At 40.1% G+C, this 27,375-nt stretch overlaps 1 protein-coding gene across 9 annotated transcripts in view; it reads right to left on the bottom strand.

Annotated features, from left to right (window-relative positions):
• SMYD3 (SET and MYND domain containing 3) overlaps window positions 1-27,375 on the bottom strand; it is a 375,419-nt gene that overhangs the window by 307,540 nt on the left and 40,504 nt on the right. For all 9 annotated transcript variants that reach the window (XR_014217444.1, XR_014217445.1, XR_014217446.1 and 6 more), the window contains 3 exons: window positions 23,535-23,642; window positions 22,148-22,205; window positions 18,009-18,145 (listed from right to left, as the gene is read on the bottom strand). Coding sequence is in view for 4 of the 9 variants with exons in the window: in XM_082215086.1 (XP_082071212.1) it covers window positions 18,009-18,145; window positions 22,148-22,205; window positions 23,535-23,642 (303 nt within the window). In the remaining 5 variants the exon portion in view is untranslated. The remainder of the gene's footprint in view (window positions 1-18,008; window positions 18,146-22,147; window positions 22,206-23,534; window positions 23,643-27,375) is intronic.

Here is a 27,375-nt window from a genome sequence, read left to right as displayed (position 1 = left end):
ATGCCTATGAAATTTTATTACAATCTTAAAATAAAGCAGTTCTTCAAATGACGATATTATTGTCAGTGTAACACACATTTGTTTAGCAACTGGTACATATCACGGAATAGTCCCTGGTTTAAAAAATAATAATTAAATCCCAACAGTCTAATAGAATTTTAAAAATTAGCTTTTCATACAAATATATATTTGACGGTTCAGTGAATTTTGACAATGTAGCTACCCTTTTTACCAAACATTTTCCTTCTGTTTAAAACAAAGACCTAATCACCCACCTAATAACAGCAGCCAGGATGGAGTTGGCCGAGCACTGGAAATATCATTCCCAATTCACTCTATGTATGGCAGGTGGCAGTGGTAGGGGGGGAAATGGACAATTTAGAGGGGTTAAAACTAAAAGCATCCTTCTCTGCTCTTCCTTATAAGGTTCCCAGTTTGGGGGGGGGCAGGGCAAGTGGAAAAGCTTGTCTCTTGATGGTCCCAGCACAATCCCATGCAGCAAAATCCTTGCAAAGGAAGGATTGTACCTGAGGGCACATTCCTGTACATTCCTGAACAAGTAGCAAACAATTAATGGCCAGGGGCTTCTAAATACCAAGACTTCTATTATGGCTTTTCCTGGAAAGAACTGAAAATGTTTATCCTTTTCTTTTACTTCCCTGATGGGAACTGAGTACTTCTATAATCTGTCTTAACTAACATAACATTCAGGGTATCTGAATTCCCAGAACAACTGCATGTTCCGTGGGGTTGTTTTTCTCATGCAGAGATAACAGACCTGATTTGTTTGCTTTCTGTCCTCTTTAAAACCATGAGGAGATGCATTTATTTCAAGGAACAAGGAAGCGTTCAAGTTTAAGCTTGCGAGATCTGAAATAAACAAAACAGTCTTTCAAGCAATAATAACAGGAAGAAAGACGAGGGATAGCTGCCTTTCTAGCAACCTATTAGCACAATTAAATCACAATATGCTGATCCAGCTCAGCTTAGGTTAACCTTTTTAAGAGACTGTTACAGGTGCCAAGGCTCTGATGTAAATTAAACAGTCTCTCCCCCCCTTCAGAAGCGGTCAGGTTGTTTGGAAATAGAACATTAATAAAACAAAGCCTTCTTTGACAAAGAAGATTCTGTTCAAATACTATTTATGTTATTCAGAGGAACTCACACTGGGCTGCAAAAAAACAGAAACCCAAACCCAACCTAAATTCATTTCTCTAGAACACAGGAGTCGTTTGCCTTTTAATCATGTCTGCATCACTGTCATCTCTTTGAAGAAAGCCTAAATGCCTGCCAACTCCTAACACACAAATGCACATAGAGCAGACGACAACGTCCATATCTGCAAAAGAAAATTAACACAGTCTCTGCAGCTCTCCAAGAATAACAGCAGAAGGCATAGCCTTGCTCAAACTTGAAAGCCATGATGGCTTTGTGGACTGAGGGTTCCACTGGAAGCTGGACGTCTTGCGTTCAGATCAGACCTGCTGAGATACATACCTTCATTGCATCACCTAGAGCAGTTCATTTCTCTCTCTCTCTGACCCTAACCTATACCCAAGGATAAAATGGTCTCTCTCACATAAACACACATGCAGGGACACACATCAATGCCCTGAAGTTCTTGGAAGTGGGGTCATTTACAAATAACTATTAACATATATGTAGATATTTGTTCACCATGTTTTGTGCAACACCATTGTTCCAGTTTGAGGGAGACAAACTGAAGCATCTGACAAGGCAGAGTTGAGCCAACTATTACATAAACACCAGCTCCGTCCTGGGAATAATCTTAACATGGAAATTGTTGAGTCATGGATGGTACCACAATTGTGAGCACCTAAGCTAATGACAAGCGGCAGAGCACAAACAGCAGCAAGCTGTCATTCTTTGCAGACAGATTAATACGTACAGGTGACATATTACAGGAGGAATCGCTCCTGTCCTCTCGAGACCCATGCACATTCCATATCAGTAATAATCAAATTCATAATACCAACAGGCTCTGTTCAAGTTGAACTTCTGTCTCAAAGTGCAGAGGGAGGAAGACATGGAGAGTTGTGGCTTTGCAGCCTAAGCGTTACAAGCTGAATCAAGCAGAGGCCTACCTGTGGGCATTGAACTGCAGTCCTCTGCTTTAATCATTACACACAGTATCCAAACAGAGATCCGAATTGCTTTTGAATGTTTTCAGACATTCTGAACGTTCTTAAATGTTTCAAATGTTTTACAACGGATTTAAAATCTTTTAAATAATGTTTGTATTTCATTTCAAGTTTTAACATTTTGATATTTGCTACCCCAGGACCCTTTGGGAGGAACGGTGGGATAGAAATTTAATAAATAAAATAAAAATAAACATACGATGGGGGAGTATTCGTTGTATTCATGTAATCATTTTATAAGCTGCTTAACGGACAGAGCCCATTGAAGCAGTTTACAACTAATATAGGGATTTCTTCCACACACACACACACACAGTAACAGGTTTGGCTCCCACTGCTTTATGTCACAACAGGGTTAGTTAAACAAGCTCAGGATCGTGGTACAGAGTTTCCCCCCTTCTCATCCACTTTATCCTCACAACAACCCTCTGAGGGAGATTAGGCTAGGAGATGCGGGCTGACCCAAGTCACAGCAATACCGTTAAATTACCACAAATGTGCTAGCAAGCTTCATAGCCCAGGTGTGATGTGAACCCTCGTTTTCCATTTGTAATTATGGCATCTTACCCACTGCCCCACATTTGCTTTCAGGTCTAGATTCTTGAGCATAATAAGGGTGATTCTACGACTCTGCTTCTTAAGTGTGGCATTTCAGCACTGCATGAAAGACCGAAACTCAGTACTGACTGCATTGCTACATTACTGAGAGAAAACTTCAGCCACTCCACTATATTCCTTTATATTCCCTTTCTCCTACCTTCTTCCTCTGCATGCAGCAGCAAAGTAGATGCCAGGTGTAGTAAGATTATAGGTACCGGTAATAAGCCATTAAGGGAACAAAGGAAGTGGATCTGTGCCAGACTGAAAAGTAGTGGGCCCCTTCCCTCCATCCACTCGTAGTTAGAAAGACAAAGACCAGTGTGGAGAGGAGAGTGGACTGATGTGAGCTAGAAACTAGAAGTGGAAAAGCAGCGAGAAAGAGAGTCAGGGGTTGGGGTGGGAAGAGATGCTTCACGTCTGTTTGAATCCAAGGCTATGGCTATGAGGGAACAAGATCCTAGAATCATAGAGTTGGAAGAGACCACAAGGGCCATCGAGTCCAACCTCCTGCCAAGCAGGAAACACCATCAGAGCACTCCTGACATATGGTTGTCAAGCCTCTGCTTAAAGACCTCCAAAGTAGGAGACTCCACCACACTCCTTGGCAGCAAATTCCACTGTCGAACAGCTCGTACTGTCAGGAAGTTCTTCCTAATGTTTAGGTGGAATCTTCTTTCTTGTAGTTTGGATCCATTGCTCCGTGTCCGCTTCTCTGGAGCAGCAGAAAACAACCTTTCTCCCTCCTCTGTATGACATCTTTTTATATATTTGAACATGGCTATCATATCACCCCTTAACCTCCTCTTCTCCAGGCTAAACATGCCCAGCTCCCTTAGCCATTCCTCATAAGGCATCGTTTCCAGGCCTTTGACCATTTTGGTTGCCCTCCTCTGGACACAATCCAGTTTGTCAGTGTCCTTCTTGAACTGTGGTGCCCAGAACTGGACACAGTACTCCAGGTGAGGTCTGACCATAGCAGAATACAGTGGCACTATTACTTCCCTTGATCTAGATGCTATACTCCTATTGATGCAGCCCAGAATTGCATTGGCTTTTTTAGCTGCCGCGTCACTTGGAGACGGTCAACTCAAACTGCTTAGGGCTTTCAAAGGGTCAGAAGCAGGAATTTGATTTATTATGGAGTTCTGCTTAACCAAGGGGGGGGGAGTCCCCTTTCTGAAAACCAGATTCAGCTTTTCTAATGTAAAACAATAGCACACAGACTACTTGCCTGTTCAGCTCCTCTACCATGCCTTCTTGGAATGCAGCTACCAGGGAAAGAAGGTGGAAAGAACCTTGGCTGAAAACGTGTCAGTGTAGATAGTACTAAGCCAGAGGGATTATTGGTCTGGTGTGGCATGTTCCTCATATAGAGGGCTTTGCCAGAGTCACAGCCATCACAGAGCTAGTTCTCCCATCTGTCCAGACTTAACGAAGAAGAAGAAGAAGAAGAAGAAGAAGAAGAAGAGGAGGAGGAGGAGGAGTTGGAGTTTGGATTTGATTTCCCGCCTTTCACTCCCTTTAAGGAGTCTCAAAGCAGCTAACATTCTCCTTTCCCTTCATCCCCCACAACAAACCCTCTGTGAGGTGAGTGGGGCTGAGAGTCTTCAGAGAAGTGTGACTGGCCCAAGGTCACCCAGCAGCTGCATGTGGAGGAGCGGAGACGCGAACCCGCTTCCCCAGATTACGAGACTACCACTCTTAACCACTACACCACACTGGCTCTCAACCTATGGGTCTGGCCCAGGTTATATGGCTCTGCTTTTTGCTTTTAAAATGGTATCCTAAGGAATTGCTTTTAAAAATGTACAAACCATTTAAAAAAGAATCAGAGGTAATCTCACATCAGGGCAACATTCCAAAATTGGACTCAGATTCTTCATTAGTACCTCATGGAGCTTCATCTCCTTGACAGTATCTATCAGTACAGAGACTCCTTGGTAGCAGGTCACGCGACGGCAGTCATTTTAAACAATTTAATCAAGGATAGATTTCTCTAGAGAGCACTAGATGTGTCTGCTACGTCTCACTTGAATTCCAAACACGTCTTACTCTAGGTACACAATAAAAAAAGTTGAAATGGTGAGGGAATCCACTGACGGGAAAAGATGAAAGGCAAGGGGGGTATACAGTGCATATTGTCAAGTCTTTCAGCATTTTAAAGAACAGCAGGGCAGAGTCACGCTAAAGTATGATGATGACATGGAAATTTTGGTTTAAAAGGCTGCCCTGGCTAAAGTTCTAAGAAATATGAGAATGTTGCAAAGCACACCTTTCTCTGAAATTCAATTGCTAAGAATTAAATCCATAATATTTTCTCTAAAGGTGCATGAAAAATAGTCTAGTATAGGTGTTTTAGGAGTAGGAGTTCCTGGCAAGGCTACGCCGTAGACAGCTGACAGAAGGGAGTCAGGGCGAAGGAATTAAATGAAGAATACAAGCTGACAAACACACCAAGAAGACCACTGTTTCTCAGGCAAAAATCTCAGTTCAAAATAGGCAAGACTACCTGAAGCCTGAGAACATTTCACTGCACAGGAAGATGCTCCAGTGTGAAATTTTGGTGGCACTTCCCTATAGAACCAAAGGTTCTTTGTTATGGCTCAAGTCAGTCCCCCAGCAACAATGTCATCAGGTTCCACTATGGCTGGAAAGGGTCTGACAATTAAGAAAGCCCTCCTGACTTCACGAGAGAATGTCCCAGAGGGAGAGGCCAAGGCAAAAAAGCAGCATGGTGCACCACTTCAGCAGCCACCCTCGCAGCATGAAATGGAAAAACGCCCCACACATTTCTGCAACATCTTCTGGGAACCTTGCCATTTCATGCAGGGAAGGATGTTGCCTGCTCAAAAACAGGAATCAATTACCTTTTGTCCTTGGCAGTGCCACATCCCAAATTAGTTGTCTGAGAAGCAGTGTTACCCAGGCAAAAAGAAGAAAAAGAGTGTGACACTCCACTCCTGATCCTGTAAACGCCACTCACAGCTGTGCTTAGGAAAAGACTGTAGGAGCAGATTGAAATAGCTGGCCAAGTTGGTTTTAGGCTGCAAGCTGACAGTGAGCCGTACCTGGCCTTCGGGGTAGAAAGCAAGGCTGTGCCTCAGAGGTCACAGCTGCAGACATAATTTTCCAGTCAACAGGCTACATTTCATTTCTTTGCTATAAAGTCAGGGGAACTGTGTTTCTTGCCTAGGATTTTATGGCCAACATCTAGAGCTCCAGTTAACAATGATATGTTAGGACAGAGAATAATCGACCATCATGTCTTTGTCATTCTACATGTTTTGTTTGTGTGTTTGAAATGTTGCATCGTTACTGCACTGAATGATTGATTGATTGATTGCATTCACACATTGTCCCGATAGCTGACAACTGGGAGTTATATGCATTCCTAATATAAGAAGAGATTAAATGGATACTGGATTGTGTTCCAATCATTCAGCCACAATCGATCAGAAATAACAGTGTAGTTCAATATACCAAACTGTATTCTATGGCAATTAAAGAGCCAAACGGCGCTTATTTCAAGTGTCTCTGTTAGGACTAGACTTCATAACCCAAGTCCAGGGCCCTGCAGTCCCCAAACAACCGGCAGAGGAGACAGCAGTGGCAGATGATGGGGCCAAGTGGAGCAGGTGCCTTAGCAGCAGACACGTCGTTGCACAACATGCCCACCTAAATGAAAAAAGGGGCTGCAGTTGTTGGGAAACTGATATGGAGAGCAGATGAGAGCAACCAGGGAGGTTGTGACAGGAGGAGAGGGCAGTAGGGACCTGGGAAGAAAGAAAACATAGGGCAGCAGTGGGGTGGCCAGGACATGTGAAGGCAAGGGGAGCAGCCAAGAGGCACTCTACCCCGAGTCCTGTCAAACCCGGCACTGCCACTGCTCATCTCCCCTTTCTTCTCAGCCTTCATTCCCATCCTACATTAGCAGTTCCATTGTTATGCAAAACGCTGACAATTCAGGGGTTATTACAATGTAAGATTATGGTGAAAAATTAATTAGTAACACTACAGTAATAGCAATAGCAATGCTAATTAAAACATTAAAAACCTTGCCCATAGCAATAATGTATGAATAATGGCATTGAGGCTTGTGCCTCATATCAAAGATGTCCTCGTTCTAATTAAAAATGTTATGTTTTCCCAATCCCACAAACCAGCCAAATCAACTACTTATTAGAAATCAGCCACTTGTAATTGTAATATTTACATCTCTAGACAGACATGACTTTAGTAAGCTTTCAAGAAATCTTCCTATGGAACAATGATCTCTACCTGGAAACTGTTTCCTACCGTGATTTTTAATACTTTGTTTATTACATTTATATCCTGCCTTTCCTGCAAGGAGCTAAGTGGCATATATGGTTGTCTTCCCCTCACATACCCCTAATTTTATCCTTACAACAGCCCTGTGAGCTAGGTTAGGCTGAGAAACAGTGACTGGCCCAACATTACCCAGTGAGTTTCATCATGTGAGTAGGAAGTTGAACCTGCACACACACACACACACACACCCCACTACAGTTATAGTTTGTAACCACTAGACCACACTGATAAAGTAGAGGGTGATCAGGTTTAAACCCAACTCATATATTGGCACAATTTACTAACTTATTTATCCCTTCTTCTCTCACCCACAGGTGCATATACTCTCTTCCCAAAATCTCAGACCAAAGCAAAACACATTGCTTAACAGAGTTTCTGATGATCCAACTATTTCATTTTTAGCAATAAAGATTCTGGCAGGATTGTAAAACAGTCACGGGCAAGGGGAAATTGCCAAGAGACAACATAATGTTCATTGACACTAGAGATTAAGTTATGTACCTCTGAAAATGCTAGATCAGATATTCAAAATTGCTCCAAAATTTCATGGAGAAAAACTAGTGGTATTAACTGGGCCATCCACATGAGTTGGCAGGAGGGCTTCTCCACGATTGTAGCTAGCTGTATTTTCCACTGACCATCCTGGCCAGTAAGTGGATTGTATCTGCAGCCATAATATAATGATGTCTGTGTTTAGTCCGGCAAACCCTATCACACTGCAGTACAGATGCCTCCTCTAAAATACTGTAATGCAAAGGCAGCCCCAAGATATGCTTGCTCCAGTTGTTCAATAGTTAATAAAACATTTGTTTTTAACCGACCTTTAAGAAGACAACATAATTTCACCGCGGGGAAGTGATTTATGAGTATTTTAATGTGGCTGTTTAATCTATTTATTTACTTTGTTTCTTTGTTATAAAAGGAGTCCAAGGCACAGTATAAATGCTAGGCAGTAAAGAGAGGGAAAGGTATGCTTTGCTTGAAATCTATGTGTTGTGCCCTCCCCCGACCTGCTGTTATCATCATAAACAGTTGACTATCACAGGTAGTATCAGAGGCATGCTCAATTTACATGTGGATGATCTTGAACCATTTGACGTAGGGAGTCTCATTAAAACAAAATTTCAAAATTTCTGCACTGCATGACACCAAACTAGGATTAAATTGCTTCAGAGCAGACAAGCTGAAACAGTAAATTTAAATGTACTGCTACAAATGTGTTTGATGAAGGAAAAGGCAATAGCAATTGTGATAGATGAAGGCAAATTGAACTGTGCAACCCTTGAGAATTCCTTCCCAAGATATTTTCATGAATTTTTCCAAACTAAGCTTGCTTTGAAATAATAAATTGGCCAACTGTACCCCATTATCCTAAATCCCACCATTTATCATTGTGTAGATTTAATCAAAACCATTTGTTTACTTGCGTTAAGCCACCAGTTGCCCTCTCTCTTGAACTCTTTCCTGGTGAAGCTTGATCTTCAAAAGAATGGAAAAAAAGAGAATAGCCACTGATATATATGGATTGCTTCTTGCTTATCAAAAGATGAAATTAAGAGGTCCTGTAATTATAGCTTGGGAAAGCTTCCTAGGCCAAATAAATTCTGACAAAAGGAGACTGAAAAATAGGCTGCATTCATGGTCCAGGACTAAAGGAGGGGTGTGGAATATACAGTATTTTAAAAACAGTAGGCACTCACCAAGATGTGCTCTTAATATAAATTGCAATGATGTCAGTGTTTACAATCTACAGAGGGCAAGTACCTTCTCTCATACCAAAGGGGAAATTTCCTTTGAAGCAAGGTAAAAATAAAGGACCCCTGGACAGATAAGTCCAGTCAAAGGTGACTATGGGGTGTGGTGCTCATCTCGCTTTTCAGGCCGAGGGAGCCGGCGTTTGTCCGCAGACAGCTTTCCAGGGCATGTGGCCAGCAGGACTAAATCGCTTCTAGCGCAACGGAGGACCGTGATGGAAGCTAGAGTGCACAAAAATACCATTCACCTTCCTACCACAGCAGTACCTATTTATCTACTTGCACTGGCGTGCTTTCGAATTGCTAGGTTGGCAGAAGTTGGGACAGAGCAACAGGAGCTCACCCCATCGCGCGGCTTTGAACCACCCGCATCTTTTACCTTTACTGCTGCAACACAAACAGAAACCTCCCTAGAAGAGCTGAAGGCCAATAAAGAAGTATTTTAAATAATCTAATAAATAATGCTGCATTCTTCAGAACTACCGTATTGGCCCAAATATAAACCGCACCCTAATATAAGCCGCACCTTTAAAATCCAAGGGGGGGGAAGAAAAAAAGACAATACCTGAATATAAACTGCTCACTTAAAATTCCGCAGACACTCACACCTTTTCCATTTTACCGTATGTCTGTTTCAGCAGCGATATCATAAAAGCCAATTTTTGTAAGGTCACAAATTTAAGCTACACTTAACTTTTCATGATTGGAATTTGCAAAAAAGTAAGGATTATATTCAAGCCAATATGGTATTGCTTTATTCACATGCAAATATATGTGGATTTAATAAAATAATTCATCAACCAATTAGAGGATAGTTTCTTTAATGAATTAACAACTCTAAAATCACATTTTCTGAGCATTTCAGGATGTGAGTACCTGGTACAGGGGCTCCACTGCTTTACAATAAAAATTTCAGGAGATCTAAACATGAATCACTCACAGCACATGAGGATTGGCCCTAGCATTCATATCAGAGAACTTTATTTCCACTTATCAACACATGCCAACCAGATAGATGGGGAAACAGCTGAACTAGTTTATTGAGCTTCTGCAACAGACTCGGAAGTTTATTCTTGCAGTTACAATTTCACAGTCAGATAGGTTTGAAATTATATCAGGAATAATTAGCAAAAGCTGCTCCGGACTGTGATAGCATAGCTGCTATATAAACAGGAAACCCACATAGCTCTACCTCACTAAGCACAATCCATATTTATCACTGACATGGACACAAATCTGCTACAGAAAAGCTAGACAGTATTACAGCAGAGATATTTCTCCCGAACTCAATTCCAGTTTCTGAATATAAACTCGTTTTCTTAAAAATACAATAATAATAATAAAGCATTGCTCACATTAACCATGAAAATGAAACTGAGAAAGCGGCAACAACTGCTCAAGCTCATTCTGAACTTGGGCCAAAATTCAGCTACATTCAGAATTCTGATATTTAAATCCCTGGATTTTAGGTTAAGTTAAAAAATGACAAAAAGCTAGGAGATAAAGGAGAGACGGATAGAACAAGGGATTTAAGCTGAGAAAAGACACAGCTGTCACAATTCACTAGAGAGAATGTTTTCCAGGATTGCTGTCTCCGTTTGTTTCCAACAGAACTTCACAAGGCTTAATATAAATCTGGTTTTCAAAAGATGAAACAAAGCAAAATATAGCCCAGCATACAATGAGCAAGTATGGACTTAAGTAGGAGTTTTGTATATTTCTCAAACTTGATGATAAAAGAGGACATAGGTCATCATCATTTTTCTCCCAGAAATGAGAGCCTAAAATTGTACAAGGCATTTCTTCCATTTATATGTTACTTTAAAAAAAAAAATGCCAACAATATGTTTAGTGATAAATGTAGCTCAGAAGTACGTTGCGCCCTATACACAAAGGGCTACCTACTGATTTTTGCTGGGAGTGTCCATGATAACTGAGAGATTTGGGTGTTTGGGGAGGATCTAGATAATTTGGGTGTATGGCAGAATTTGAGATTTCAGGTGTTTCTCCAAGTGGCCTGCAAAACAGCCTCCTTCAGAATGAGCCTCAGCTCAGCTTGGAGCCTGTAGGATCTCTGAGCATGGGCATATACTCTGAGCATGATTTAATCAGATACAATCCAGAGAGCAAATCCTGCAATGGCAATATCTCATACAATCATCAACCAATACAGGGTTGTAACTCTTGTGAAAACCGCAAAATATATGCATGTATTATCAAGGGAATAACTGCAATGTTCAAATATTGCATACTGATATCCATCAAACAGAAGAGTAGGTAGCTGTGAGAGAAGCAATGCACAACAAATGAAAAAAGGAAGCTCTTTTTTGTTGGCACAGCAAATTGATAGATGGGAAGGGACCTTGAGCCCAGATTTGAGTACTAATTCCATGCAAACTTCCATCTGTTTTCCTAAGCCTGGTTAAACAAGTTTTAGCTAACTCTTTATAGCTCATCTCTGTAAGTCTGCAAATTAAAAAAACAACAACAGAACTCTGTGTGCTAGGAATGGTAATGAAAAGAGAGCGGTCTTAAGATAATTAAGTCATTTTAAACTGTTGCTAAATGGAAATTTGATTGCATCTTTTATTAATTATTACAAGTTGACATTTTAAATAAAGATAAAAGCCTTTCAGAATATTGTGGACATTACAGGAGCTAAATAAGACAGAACAGAACTGATTGCGATCTCTTTTCGCCTGGCTTATACTGACACAGGAATATCTAAGCTACTATTTGCATAATGCATGGTTGCTACCACAGGTTTCTATGCATCACCGGTAACAATACTGAAAGCAATGGCCTAGATGCCTGTCAGTTCTTGCTTCAAGCAGAGCTTGACAAATACTTCTTGATGGACAGTTGACTCCTACCAGGACATTCTAACTATCTATAGATGTATGTCATGAACTAGAGACTGCTATGGACAACCCCACATGCTTGTAACTCCCTAAAATATTCTGATGTGAAGTTTTAATACATCTCAAGTGAATCTTGGCCAGCTGGTCTTCTCTCCAAAACCCATGACTAATAACAGCCACCAACCTATTTATATTGGGGAGGAAGGGGTTCCCTGTGGGTCCATAAACAAATTGAGCCTGTGCAGCTTGGTTATGTGACCTGGCAACCTGGCATACAGCACTATTTTAAAGGCTTGTTTTCCCTCTGCCACACTAAGCTGAGCAACAGCAGCAGCAGTCCTCTGATGAATAGGACTTACTTACACCAACTTAAACCAGCTTGGATTTACACCAGCTTCATGTGCATAAGATTACTCCCTAAGAGCTCCCACATGCCAGCTGACTTACTTTAGATACTAACTCCAAAGCACAATATCTAAAATCGTATACTATGAATGCAGAGCCTCATAGGCTTATATTTTAAGAAATGTCTAGAAATCATACAGAATGTCTGCCATCAATTGGCCAATTCCAATCAAACCTTCGGCGACATCTTATAACTTTGGGAAATAGTGGGAAACTGACATCCGCATCACAATCCAGATACACACATTCACAGACACAATGGTTGAAGCACTGACTTGGGACAGATCCACTCCACTTGGCAGACTCCACTCACATAGAACATTTCAGATGGTGAAATCATCACATGTTGGAACACAGTGATTTCTATGGGGTTGCATCCATACCACTGACACTCACATACCTCCATGTAGGTGATCTCATGTAATATCATGTTTAAAGAATTGGACTGCACATACCTGGTTTAAGTACAACTTAATGTCACGTTGAAACTCTACAGCAAACATGCATTGTTGCCTATAGAAATAATACGGTACAAAGCCCACGGACTGGAGGGTGAGCATTATCTTAATTATATATAAGAACCAATTGGATCCTAGTCATTATCACCCAAAAGGCCTGTAAGATATCGGGTCAAAATTAGGTACATGACCAGAAGAAGGGGTATCATCTTGTGGGGAAATAGATCAATGCTTTGTTCTTAATTACTGGCTGAGCAAATATGCTAAAAGACTACTTTGTGGCATTTGTCTACCTTACAGCAGCCTTCAATAGGATCAATCATGATAAATTGGTTGTGGAGCACAAGTATCAATTGACATTGATTTACTTTAAGGCCATCAGAAATAATTTCTACAACTAAAGGTGTGAGACTAGTCAGTTCCTTAACCCGTTTTTATTTCATTTGCACATGAATGATTTGGTTCTCGAATTACATCCATCTTTTAGTACAATTACTGGAGACTGATTATCAGGGATGGGCAAATCTGTCAATTTCGGTTTCTAATTCATCCAAATCTTAACATTTTCAAATCAATTTGCAATTTTAAAAAGTCATCGTGAAAATTCATCAGCATTTGTGTGAATATACATGTTTGTATGCAAATTTGCCTAATACAGACATTTCCCTTAGTACAAAGCATTATTTTACGTTATTTTCACTAATAAATGCAACTTTTATGCACACTTTACCCAACTTTGTGCATTTTAGTACACATTACTCGGCTGGAGAACTGCATTGCAATTTTTTTGAGAAGAGTGAATTATGAAAGCTGTATTTCAGTTCACGTATTCTTTCTTAGTGAAGTTTGCCTTTAAATGTGAACTGAATCACTGATGATACAGCCCTATCACTAACTTCTGGCTATTTATCAGAACTTCCCCTCAACCCACCAGAGAAGATTTTTGGGGGGTTGGAGGGCAATGCACAGAGGCCAGGGAGGGGAATTCCCATGTGCAAACAAAAATTGTTGTGCTGACCACCTATTCTTAATAAGGCTTTATTACTGTGGCCTGAAATCAGTTTATTTCTGAGCTCTGTGATGACCTTGTTGTTTTAACAATAAAACTGAGCTAGACTTGTAATAATTTAGGCTGTGGATAACAAGGGCACAAAGAAAAGAAAGTACTATTAACTCATGCATGGTAAAGGTGAAGGCCCCAAGAAGCAACTTAGTGCTTGTGTTTTGGTTTTTTGTGTTCAATTGTGTGTAGTCTATGTTAATTAATAATAAAGATGATTTTTAAAAGATTGCATATTCATATTCTGTTTTGCTTTTCCATTTAATCATTGTGTTTTATTTCACCTGCATACACTGCTCCTTGTATTTTCCCTTCCACAACATTCATTTGTGTACAATGTGCCTTTGCTTTCTCTTTGATATTCATAAACTGAAATGCATTCACTGACCTTCTGTGGATGTGTTTCAAATATATTTTCCAAAACTGATTTTAGCCTCTGGTCATATCTGATCAAAACTCTCTTGAGCACAGGGGCAAATTAAGGAGCCAATTTTTACTTTTTTAAAGCCAGTTTCATTAGAATCTCTTTCTAGAAAATGTCAGGAATTAGTCACCTTAGTGAAGGTCTGCTTGTTTTTCTATTTTGACTTCTTGTCTCATCCTTCTTGTTCTTGAAGTTACAGCATCAAACAGATTATGACTGACCTTCAACTGTAGCTTTCTACAATTTCTGATTGATCAGAAAGGAAAAAATGGAGGCTAGGCTTACAGCAAGCATCCAGTGAACTTTAAAAGAATGTGTTGCAAAGTCAGAAAAACAATATTACAACAGGATATCACATACTGGTAGTACTACATTCATAAAAAACCATGAGTCCATCTAGCACCACGTAAAACTCACAACATATCTTTTAAATGCTACATGGGATTTCACTTCTCTCACAGATAGTCTTCCTTGTTTTTGTTCATTCAAAAGTTAATAAATTGCTCTCTATGACTTAATGAGCCTTAAACCTCCATGCCATTCATATAAAAAGCAGGTCAGTATATTAAACATAGTATAGTGAATACACAATACTGCAACAGCCTAAGTCTTCTTAACAGGACTGATGGTTCCTGTAAGCTTGACTTCTGTAACAAAGATTTCTTTTCCTTTGCTTACAACCAACTAAATTCTACTTTTACAAGCTGAAAATAAAAGGAAGAAAAGAGCAGGAAAACCCAGTTGCCATCACTTTTGCCATCACTCAGAAAAAGATGTCTCCATAGGCCTCTCCCTGGTCATGCCCAAGCTATTCCCCTTAAAGGAACATACAAGTTACAACATAGGAACAGCAAAATAAAAAATTCAAATAGTGGACACTGGACGCATAAATGAAAAAAATGACAGAAAATTGATTAAAAGTAATTTTGTGAAGTATAGTAAGACCTGCACACTTGCACACTTCTTTTGAAAAGACTATCTTCATTGCATTTAGTTTTTCGGCAAAGTGGAAAAATGAAAATAAAAAAATTCCTTCCAGTAGCACCTTAAAGACCAACTAAGTTAGTTCTTGGTATGAGCTTTCGTGTGCATGCACACTTCTTCAGATACAAGAAGTGTGCATGCACACGAAAGCTCATACCAAGAACTAACTTAGTTGGTCTTTAAGGTGCTACTGGAAGGAATTTTTTTATTTTGACTATGGCAGACCAACACGGCTACCTATCTGTAACTGGAAAAATGAAATTCATTAAGGTTGACTTCCATAGCTACACACAAATCATTTTTATCAGAATATTATGCTTAATAAAATTATATCAACTCGGTGTTTAAATAGCAAGAAGAAAACCTGGAAAATAGTTAAAACACAACAGATGCATCTCAACAAGTGACAACCTAGACACATCAAATTACAGTCAAACCTTGATTCCCAAATCGCTCAGTTGCAAAACAAATTGGCTGCCGAACGCCGCAAACCTGGAAGTAAGTGTTCCAGTTTGCAAACGTTTTTCGTAAGCCGAACACCCGATACAGCTTCCGCTTGAGTGCAGGAAGCTAGTGCAGCCAATCAGAAGCCGTGCCTTGGTTTTTGAATGGTTTCGGGAATTGAACAGACTCCCAAAACAGATTAAGTTCAAGAAGCAAGGTACCACTGTATATGTAAAAGCTGTTTTCATCTTTCTTTTACACCCAGAAATTGAATCGAGGGTGGGGCTATGCAGATAGTTAGCACAGTTCTCAGTGGATCCCACTGAGTTCTAAAGTATACAGTGTTAGGTTGTGGGTGAACATATCAGACGACACGGCGATTCTTTAAACAGCTCTTGTTTATTCAGAGGCCAGAAGAGAACTGAACTGAAGGGTTCAGCCAGCCTGCTTATATAGAGCTCCAGTACAACGTAACTGTAACCATTTCTGTAACTATCCAATCACTGACCGCCACTTTCGATCCCTTATTTGTACAGTGGTGCCCCGCAAGACGAAATTAATTCATTCCGCAATTTTTGTCGTCTAGCGAATTTTTCGTCTTGCGAAGCACGAAATCCCATAGGAATGCATTGAAAATCAATTAATGCGTTCCTATGGTCAAAAAAAGTCAAAACAAAGCCAAATTTGGTACAACAACAGTTTATTAACTGCTCTTTAAAGTCACACATACTGTAAAGAGCAGTTCAAAAACTGAAGGGAAAAAGGAAAGGAAACAAAGTCGCGAGACGTTTTCGTCTTGCGAAGCAAGCCCATAGGGGAAATTCGTCTTGCGAGGCAAATCGCGAACGGAAAAACCTTTCGTCTAGCGAGTTTTTTGTATTGCGAGGCATTCGTCTTGCGGGGCACCACTGTATATGTGGACCTGAACTATCTACAGTATCCCCCTGCTGGCCCAGGGTGAGAACTTCAGTACATAACATACAGTAAACTGTAAGGTAGGAAATATTTGGAGTGGGGTTGGAGGGGAAAACTGACCATTTGTCACTAGGAGTAGTTTAAGCCAAACTCTAAAGGAACACACCTCTTTACATTTTCTCATTCATTCCAATGGAGGATAGTAAAGTGATATACTTGGGCATAATGTTTCACCCATACACTGCACCCCACAAAACAATGCTCCTGAAATACATAGGCCCTTCTTCCACATATATATCTCCTGCTATAATGACGGGGGGGGGGAGAGACTGTTTCATCTGACAAGCTGAAATGCTTGCACTGACAGTACATGGAACATAGCTGAATGTTGAATTCCTCCCACAACTTTTGTGGATGAAATATGACTCACACCTCATTCCATCAGTTTTATTATGATTATGTAACTACTAAATCCCAGGACATTAATATTTCAGGATTAAATTATACGTATCTACTTTGCACTCTCAAATAAAGACTGCAATTTATAGACTGAAAAAACAACAAGCCAGGAATATGTAATAGAAGTTACTAAACTCTAAGCCATCACTGAAATAGAATTTTCTTAAAACACTGAAAAAAATCTAATAAATTAATGGCAGTGTTCCTACTTATTTCAACTTATCAGTTGTTGCAAAATAATGAGAATTATAAAATTAGCAGTAGTTTTGAGAATTTGTTAGTAAAAGTTACTCTTTAAAAAAAATCATTAAAAGATTAACCAGTTGCCCATTTTAGAGCATACTGTCAATTTTGATTTGATTATATCCAATAACCAGATATAAATAGATACTCTGAAATAGCTGCTCATCGCTCCTCCCCAGGGGGGCTATGGTTGTGGACCCTCGCGCTCCTGCTTCCGTTTCCACTGCCTGGCCACATGGACTTCCCAACAGCTGTGGGAAATTCCCCACAGGCCAGATCTCAGGAAATTTCCCACCAAAGAAGGGCTACTCAAAAAGGCTAAATCAGTAATGCTTTAAGAGGCCAACCACACCAGGAAACTTCTGCAGCGCAGTCAGCCCGAAGAACGAAAAATGAATGGCTATTATAAAAAAGATCCCCAAACTATTCTAGGAAGCCATCTCTTCAACTAAGGCCCAAAGTGGGCAACTGCAAGGATAGTAGTGTTTGCCTATAATAAATATGTGTCAGATGGTTTATCAAGGGGGGAAATGGCCAGACGTAGCTAATTCTGGAACTCACCGATATATTGTGGAACATATCATCATATATCAACATGAGAAAAAACACAAAATATAAACGTATCTGCCAAACAGATTTTATTCGGCAGAAATATACAGGTTTCAAAAGAAAAATGCAAAGCATAAACCATAAGATCATTTTTCCAGAAAGCAACACCTTATGGTGGATAGAATTTGTCTCTAATCGTTCCAAGTCATTTTTCAATATCAGCATTTTATGCTATCATCGTGGAACATAACATTTACTGTTCACGCTGACATATGGCAATATATTATGGTTTTGCATGAAACAGAAAAATTAAGGACATGGGAAATGATAGAACTGCCAGGAATCCAGTTTTAACACTTACTTTTGCGAAGGTCTGAAGAATATCTAGAGCAGGTGGCAGCTGAGAAGCTTCTTGGATCTCCACTTTCAGATACAACTGCAGAGTCCTTGAAAGGTGCCCAAGACCATCTTTCATTTCTTCACTTAACTTGTCAAAATCTTTAGAGGAGGCAACATAAAGCAAAGGGTGAACAGAAACTTCCACCAACATCTTCATGTCTGCCCAATGGCAGATTTGCACTCTAGATCAGGGTTTCCCAAACTCAGGGCTCAAGCTGTTTTTTGGACTACAACTCCCATCATCCCTAGCTAGCAGGACCAGTGGTCAGGAATGATGGGAATTGTAGTCCAAAAACAGCTCAAGACCCAAGTTTGGGAAACCCTGGTCTATATATTTCCAACACCAAAGATACAAAATGTGAGGCATAGTACCATTTTATTTGTTGATTGCTACCTCTCACCATCAGGTATTGTTGCCAAACTCTGCAAATGTTGTGTGAATGATAGCTCAAAAGCCTGGAACTAAAAGATGTCCGAAGATTTGTAAAATAGCAAAGCAGGTGGCTGGATTGTCTGTTTTGTGTCACCCAGAAGAGGACTTGGGTTGATTTCATTCTTCAAATCAGTTCTCAGAAAATACTATTTAAAGCTACCTGTTTATAATACACAATGGGGATAACACCTTAGAAGAGCTTAATAAAATTATGGAAGGCTGGAATTCAAAGCCTATAAAAATGCACATTCATGTAATAAGAATATATTGGATGTTTATCTCTAAATATGACAGGTAATATGGCGAGTATTAACAGAGATCCAGAGAAAAGCCCAAAGAATGGAACTAGTAGAAGCCCACTCTTCCCTTTAGGAACCTTTTCACCCATCAGCCGAAAACCTTTCACTGTTGGTTAGAAGGTCACTGTGATGCAGGGGGCTGAGGTGAAAGTGGGGGTTTCAAAAAAATCAGACAGAGACACCTTCAATGAGCAGGAGCCCCACTAGGAAAAATTATCTGCCCAATTTGGGGGTATTCTCCCCTTCCCCCCCTCAGCCCCAAGCCCACTGTATTGAGGAATGTCACCCAACCCTAGACTGGCTCCCAGGGAAGTCAGGGCAGGAATCCAGCTTCCACTGGTTTAAAAGAATCTGCAACCTTCTAACCACATCTTAACTGACATGGTCCAAATCAAAAATATAATATCCATGCATAGTTTATTCATAGTGGTCCACATTTTATTGGAAACCAAGTTATTAGGCCAGGGGGAAAATGAAAGCTGATCTGATAAATTATTTACATGTTATGATTTCTGTGGTACTGAATCTGGAAACAAGAAACCAAGTGTCTTTGAGCCAAACTAGATATTACAGTAATTGTACATTAGTCCAAGGATGCTTTTAAAGTCAGAAAAGGCGCACAAGGTTTCAAGTGTGTAGGAAACCACTTGGCAATCGAGCATAAATGTCTAGTGAAAAGAATTCTTTACCATACTACTGAAAGAAATCTTTGTCATTTAAGGTATAAGAATATGTTTTTTTCTTCAGCTTCTTTACCACTCACAGCTAAAAAAACGTAAACTGTAGTTCCTCCCAAATCTTATGAAGAAAGGTGCAAAATTATGTCCACCATTTAAAACACTGCAGGGGTGACCGGCCGTGGGAAAGAACCAACTAATTTACTTATGTACAGTTATACTAACTAATAACAGAGCTCCAGAATTGCTTCCAGATCTAATGACACAGAAAAATTAACAGTGTGCATGATCCTGCACACATTATGTTTGCGCCTTGTATACCCCCATTCAGCTCTCTCCCACTGTTTGGTGCAAGTTACTCATGCACTGGCACTGGATCAGAAGGGAAGGCTGGATGTGGATTGGGGAGAACGCCACAGACCTCCTGTTCCTCCTAACCAGTGGGATAGAGCTCTATTGAGCGTAAGGAATCTCAAGAGTGCTGCATTTAAATGGAGTGGGTCCACAATTTCCAAAGATCAGCCACCCTGGAGTATTATGCAAAAGGGATCCAAAATATCCAGAGACACTGATATTGTAGGCTGCTTTGTAAAAAGGTTAGGAAGGAAGGTTTCCAGTTCCCCCACTTCACTGTCTATAGAAGGGGGAAGCCGTAAGAAAGTGCAAAGAACTATACACGCCCAGGGAAATGCAGTGCTACTACATTTGTGTGCTTGTATTACAGCTTTCCCCTGGAAGTGGCCCCATGGTCCTCTTTCCTTCCGTTTTTACATTTTAAGAACAGGATATAATATATATTTTTAAGAACCTATTCAGCCCAAAGGAGCACAATGCACATTGCAGAATTTATTGATTTATTTCAGAGACAGGCAGACAGTATTAACTTCACCCATCGCTGAAGCAAAACCACCTCTGGGATGGAGAGTAGCAACCGTTTAAGAATGCAATGTGGGGGACATTTCAGTTCAGGACAGATGCAAACAAGAATAATATATCCATCCAAAACTTTGGGGAGAATTTAGAGAATCAAAAAACAGAGGGCAATTATCCAGACTGGAATCTGGCCAAGATGTCAGAATTAAACATTGTCTGAGAAAAATTGTCCCATAAGAGTTTTCACAGCAAGCGATCAGGAGCTAACTTTCCCATCTCACACTGAAGACAAAGGAAGTAAAAAGTGAAATGATATTGAGTAAACAAATTGTTTTAATTTTCTGGGGTTTAGAAAATTTAAATTGTTCCATTTCCGGGAAGATGAAACGCTGCAAGAAGTATGGCTATGAATAGTGTATGCAGCCCCTTTTTTCACATGTTATACTAAAAGGACCACTGAGCCCCATTCCCACCATCTGTGCATATGATGGTGAATATTGCGGAAGCAGGATAGAAAGAAGAAGAAAACTTGCTTTTAAATAAAACGGACATTTCTAGGCAGATGCAGGAAAAAATAAAATGATTTAAATCCCACCTGTGAATACTACCTTTGTGGTGCAATTTTAAGCATGCTTATTTGGAAATAAGTTAAAATCAGGTCAATGATCTTTGGATTGTAATAAGATGTTACCATGGGGGGCTCTTGTGGACAGAAAGGTGATAAAAAAAAAAACCTACTACTGTCGATAATACTAATAGTAATACAGTGGTACCTTGGGTTCTCGAATGGCTTAGTAGTCAAACAACTTGAAACCTGAATGCTGCAAACCCAGCAGTAAGTGTTCCGGTTTGCAACCTTTTTTGGAAGCCGAACATGCTCCGTTTTGAGTGTTACGCTTCAGATTTGAGTGCCACGCTTCCATTCTGAGAGCTACGCTGAGATCTGTCTGTTTTTGCTATTTATTTTGCGTTTTTGTTTGGGGGGGCTTCCCCCCCCCATTTTTGTGACTGTGTGGAACCCAGTTCAGCTATTGATTGATTGACTGTGTGACTGCAGTACATTGTTTATTGCTTTCATTTTATGGATCAATGGTCTCGTTAGATAGTAAAATTCATGTTAAATTGCTGTTTTATGGGCTGTTTTTAAAAGTCTGGAACGGATTAATCCATTGTGCATTACTTTCTATGGGAAAGTACGCCTTGGTCTGGAACGCTTTGGTTTTCGAACGGACTTCCGGAACGGATTAAATTTGAGAACCAAGGTACCATTTTAATAATGTGTACTGATTATATATTCCTAAAAATCCTTCATCAGCCCATCATTCAACCGTGGCTGAAAGTAGTATAGGGCATCCTCAGGAAGGTGATGGAACAAGCTACCAAGAAGCTCGCAAAATATTAGAGTAATCTACGTATGAGCAGTCCTGCTGGATCAGGCCAAAGGCACAACTAGTCCATCATCCTATTCTCATAGAGGACAACCAGATGCCAATGGCAGAGTGAATAAATGGATTCCAATACAGAAGAGCTGCTAATCCGCAATGCCGGAAACATTTGTTCTTTGATTTCCAATTGTCTGTATTTTTCTTCTAGATCAATTCTGAAATTAAATCCAAAAGCACTGTACAACCCAAAAATGAAAACATATTAGTTAGCATAAAAAAACAAAAACACAAACTCGAAAAACAATCCTTCGAGCTCTTCTCAGGTGTTACTTAGCCGAGTCAAGATTTAAGTTCCAAGAGGAAGTTAAATCTCAGGATGCTACACAGTAAACATGGGAAGCTTTTACAAAAAAGTATGGCTAACGTCTACTTACTTGACTGAAGATCAAAAAGGGAGTAGAGCTCTTCAGATGGACATGTTGATTGTCTTAACTGGTGAGTATAATAATAATAATAATGAATTAAAAGGATGGCAGACTAAATCATTAACTCAATTTTTAATCATTCTTTTAATACTTTATGTATAGCACTAAAAGAGCAATCATTAGCATTAATCCGTTCTTGTTCATGTTTGTGAAAACATTAGTAGCATTTTGTTGTAAGTTACAACTCATTTATTCTTATTCTCTTGATTTTCACACCTTGCTTCGCAGAACACTTTTCACCCATATGTTCCACTGAGTTCCACACTGAGTCAAGCACAACTGAGGTGGCTGTTACAAACCTTTTTGAATTCATTCACTGACACAAGTTATTTATTTTACTGATATGCAACATTTGTGAACATTTGTGAACATGTGCAAAAGAAGCCCCCTTGAAACTGATGTCAGACGATGAGCCACAGAGATCTGAGCTGTGAAAATTTTGAAACTACATATGAGTAAATATACAACTTCTGGATTCATCTAAGATCAAGCTAAGGACTAAACTCTGAAGCCAGCACTAAGTACACAAATTCCAGTTTGATTCAGTCAGGACTTCAATGCTGCTTACTCAAATTACTATTCTGGTGCAACTTGCTTGCATTTTATGACATATATTACTTATGAATTTATTCTTCTGAAGTATAGTCTGTCCTTCTGCTTCTGCATTTCCATCCCAGTGCTTAAGGATACATTTGTAATAAATCCAAAAGCAGTTCAAACAAATGTGACAGTGCTCTGCCTTTTTGCATGCATGTATCTTAAAAGTCGAAAGCATGTCAAAGTGCAAGTAGATAAATAGGTACCGCTCTGGCGGGAAGGTAAACGGTGTTTCCGTGCGCTGCTTCTGGTTCACCAGAAGTGGCTTAGTCATGCTGGCCACATGACCCAGAAGCTGTATGCCGGCTTCCTCGGCCAATAAAGTGAGATGAGCGCCGCAACCACAGAGTCGGCCACAACTGGACCTAATGATCAAGGGTCCCTTTACCTTTATCTTAAAAGTCGAGTAAGTGATGGCACAAAAGTTTCATCCCTGCTGCCAATTGAAGAGGATAATGCAACATGAACAGAAGCTACCTACATCCACACTGAACTACGTAGGCAGTCAATTCAAGAAGTTCTGCTCGAGGTCATTAATATGCCAGGCTCTCACTGGCAGGGAAGGAAATTTGCTTCGGCAAGGAGCATAGGGAAACTTGGGCGGACAGTTCTTATCCTAGCCTCTCCCCAAGAAGAGCTATTATGAATCAATAACAACTCTGTGAAATATAGGCCTCCTCAGCCACAGTCAGGGCAGACACCTTTGCAAGGATCAATCGCAGGTAGAAAGTTTACTTACCAGTTTGAAAATGATCCTGCCAACAAGCCTCACTGAGTCTGGGGGGAAGTTAGGCTCAATGCTCTTAATACACTTGCATTCCCGTTTGTGGTCCTGCCAGGCTTCTTTCTACAAGTTGTGATAAAACAGAAGTTATTTTGCCGGTAAACTTTTCAGAAATATAAAAAATATGAATTATTACTGAAAGAGACCAGTGCACAGATAAAAGCGATTTTGCGCAAGCATAAGAATATTTGGATCCAAGCCACTGATTACGGTTGGACATATGGTTTTTGCAAGAAATGCTGTTGAAACACTCGGTCTATTTTTACAGTAAGGTATGAATTGTTATTAGAATTACCAACCATTTAAATGTTTTAGTTGATCAACCATCTGTCTTTTACATCTAAATAATTTTGCATATTACCCAAACCTCAGTATAAGTGACTTTGTAGGATTCTGGAGACATATTAGAATTTAAGCAAAATTCTACCACTGTGTATTAAATGAAAATATTTTCCCTATTTCTGTAATATAAAAAGTGTCCTTCCATTTTAAGCTCTCTGCCAAAATTTCACCCCACTGATCAATTAACTGAAACTATCTGTGTAGAAAAAAACACAACCCACATACAGTACTAACAACTTCCCTATATAATCGTTACATTTCTTCTTTCAACTGTTTTACAGACCACACTATGCTACTCTGCCAGGATACTGGGACCTACCAACACATGTGCTGAAACTGCAACTAGATAAAGGCGTTCTGGACAAAAGTATTTTCCGAGATCTCACGCATAACCAGGCAAACAATTCATCCCCTCCCCTTGTTTGACTCTTTTGAATTTGTAAATTTGGGTCAAGATCTGAATAACAAGGAACTGATCTCACTGTTGGCTATTTGCAGTATAGTAACGCTGCAGAGAGCTTGCTGGGGAGACCATGCATTAAAAAGGGACTCAAAAATAACTTAAACAAGGTTTTAATAACAAAAACTCATTAGGCACTAAATACATCAACAAAACAGACCCAACCACCAACCCATCCCCCAGGGTAATGGGAGAGCTAGGTGCTGCTCCTTATATACTACACCCAATTGCTGACAGTTTAATCAGTACAACTGAGCAGCACCTGCTATGTTTCACAGCTGTAAAGCTGGGTCTCGTTATTTTGCTCTGGCCCTTGCTCTGGCCCCTTAAAGACATACACATGGAGTGGAACAATGATGAACCTTTACATTTAAAGAAACCATTCAACACTCACATCTTTCAGCTGCAGCCTAGGCCAGAACTGCCAAGTTTGGGAAGACCTTTGATTTCAATAATCTGAACTATTAGACTATGTCAAGACTTGGTAAATCAGCGTTATTTAAAAAAAAAATCTCACATAAGCTAAAAATTTCCAGGTGCCAAAGTGCTCAAAACTGTTTCTTCACCATTTGGTTTAATTTTATTTCATATACAAACTGGAGTGTTATATCCCACAGGTCTATGTAAATGTCTGAATTTAGTTTATTGATACTTTTATCTTTTCTGAAATAGAAATTTGTAATTGTTTTGATTTAGAGACCTTGTAATCATAAACTATACCTCCTTTCCCCATAGTTCCTTATCAGCAATTGTAACAACTTACTACTTTTAAACTATTTTTTCTTGCATTACCCCCCCCCCCGCAACCTGTCTGTTGTTATAATAAATAAATGAAAAAACTACAAACAAACTGGTCAATATTAACTATGATTAGCTTCAAACAAGCAAATTTCAAACCATGGTGTGTGAAGCTTGCTTGTTTGAAACAAACTGCTGGTAAAATTAACCACAATTTCAGATCTAGGTGAGACCTGTGAATAATCAATTAATGAATCAGAAGCTTCCTTACTCCTCTTCCCAGCTGGGAGGCAGGGAAGTGGTAGCTCATAATCTCAGGAGGAGGTTAAACTTGTTTATGTAAAACTAAACTGTATGTCATGACACAGTAGAGTGTTGTACTGTGTAGATATGTTGCACAAATGCTCACCGTGCTCCTCCTGCGCCTGGAAAGGGTTAGTTTAACCTCTGGGTTGCTAGTAAAACTGAATTACTGTGTCACAAAATGATGCATGTCTAAAAAGTGTGCCACCAACATAAAAGTTTGGAAAGCTCTGGTTCAGAGTAACGTCTGACTCTAGCCGATATGTACCAATACAGTGGTACGTTGGGTTACAGACGCTTCAGGTTACAGGCTCCGCAAACCCGGAAGTAGTACCTCGGGTTAAGAACTTTGCTTCAGGATGAGAACAGAAATCGTGCTCTGGCGGCGTGGCAGCAGCGGGAGGCCCCATTAGCTAAAGTGGTACCTCAGGTTAAGAACAGTTTCAGGTTAAGAACGGACCTCCAGAATTAATTAAGTTCTTAACCCAAGGTACCACTGTATCATCCAATTTCCTACATTCATAGGTGAGTGTGGATCCCTAAAGTAGACAAAACAGAACATTTAAGCAGATAAGGAGGTATTTGGGGAGCATCTAAAATACCTCCTAAAGAGAGTGGGAACCCCAGAACTAGCCTGATGAAGACTGATCACATACATTCAGTGGTCACAGAAAGCTGACTGACTCTTCAGAGGGGTACATAAAACAGGGTAGGAAGGGACTGGATTGTCCTGGAGGCAGGGCTGACTAACCAGAACACTCAAACAGCAGTAGTCAGTTAATACTGCAACATTTTGTTGCAGGTCCCCCTTATTTTTCTCTAAATCTGATCTCCTATGGAAAAATGAATAGGAACAAATCTCTGCCTTTTGTAAGATGCCGTTCTTTTCAGTGGAGCTTTCTGCTTTGCAGCAACTCTGATCCTGGCCCAATGGAACCAGTAATCCTCTCCTCAGAATATTTATGTTCAGCCTCCAATTTTGACTGTCCCTTGATTTCTACCTCAAAAAGATTTTTCTGGGTTTTCGTTGTTGCTGCTGCTGCTATGCCAGATTTCTGCTTAAGGTTTTGCACAGCGGCTGGCAGGCAGGCAGACAACAGAAGCAAGAGGCATGACATGGGATTAAGGAGTGCCACTGTATACAAATCTGCAAGAGCAGCTGAATGGACAAAAAGCATTTCTGTTTCTGGCACATGAAATAGTGGTTTAAAATTATACAGCTCATATTTTAATTTCACCCTTGCTCTCTTTGAACTAGACCTGCACCAAATGGTCACAATATTTTCAGTGTGAAAAAAGTATTTTTGGAGAAGCCAAAATGGCCCCTAAATCAATCCTCAGTGCATACCTTCCAGAGTTGTTTGTACGTTGTTCACGACCCAATGGGTGAATCCTCATGTACCATTATTTTTAAGGGGTGGTTTCTTTATTCTGCTAACACAATTCTGGCCACTCTGAAATCATGTAATCAATGTGAAGATGTCGCAACATCTTAAGTCAGAGTTTCAGGTTCAATCTGCAACATCTCCAGCTAAAAGGGCTCTTGATAAGAAGCTAGAAGCACCCCTGCCAGACTTTACTGGGCTAGATGGACCAAAAGTGTGACTCAGTATAAAGTATATTCCCATACGAGAAATATGTAAAATAACTAAGCAAGGATTAGGCATCACCCCAGAATTGGCCCTACTAAACACCTTCCAAGACAACAATGCCCATTTACACCACAAAGAACTCATAACCCACCTACTTTCAGCAGCCAGAAACACCATAACCAGACACTGGAGAGACCTGTCAGGAGTAAGCATGGACCAATGGTACCAAATAGTATGGGAAACAGCCCTACTAGAAAAATTAACCAATAAACTGAAACTGACATGGGGACAAACAGAAGAAGACGCCTTTACCCTGGTATGGCTCCCCTTTATCACATACACAGCCCAACAAGACAATGAC

The sequence above is a fragment of the Podarcis vaucheri genome, assembly GCF_965113315.1.
Source record: "Podarcis vaucheri genome assembly, chromosome: 3".
NCBI classification, from domain to species: domain Eukaryota; kingdom Metazoa; phylum Chordata; class Lepidosauria; order Squamata; family Lacertidae; genus Podarcis; species Podarcis vaucheri.
Note: the sequence above shows the minus strand (reverse complement) of the source record. Positions and strands in the feature narration are given on the sequence as shown.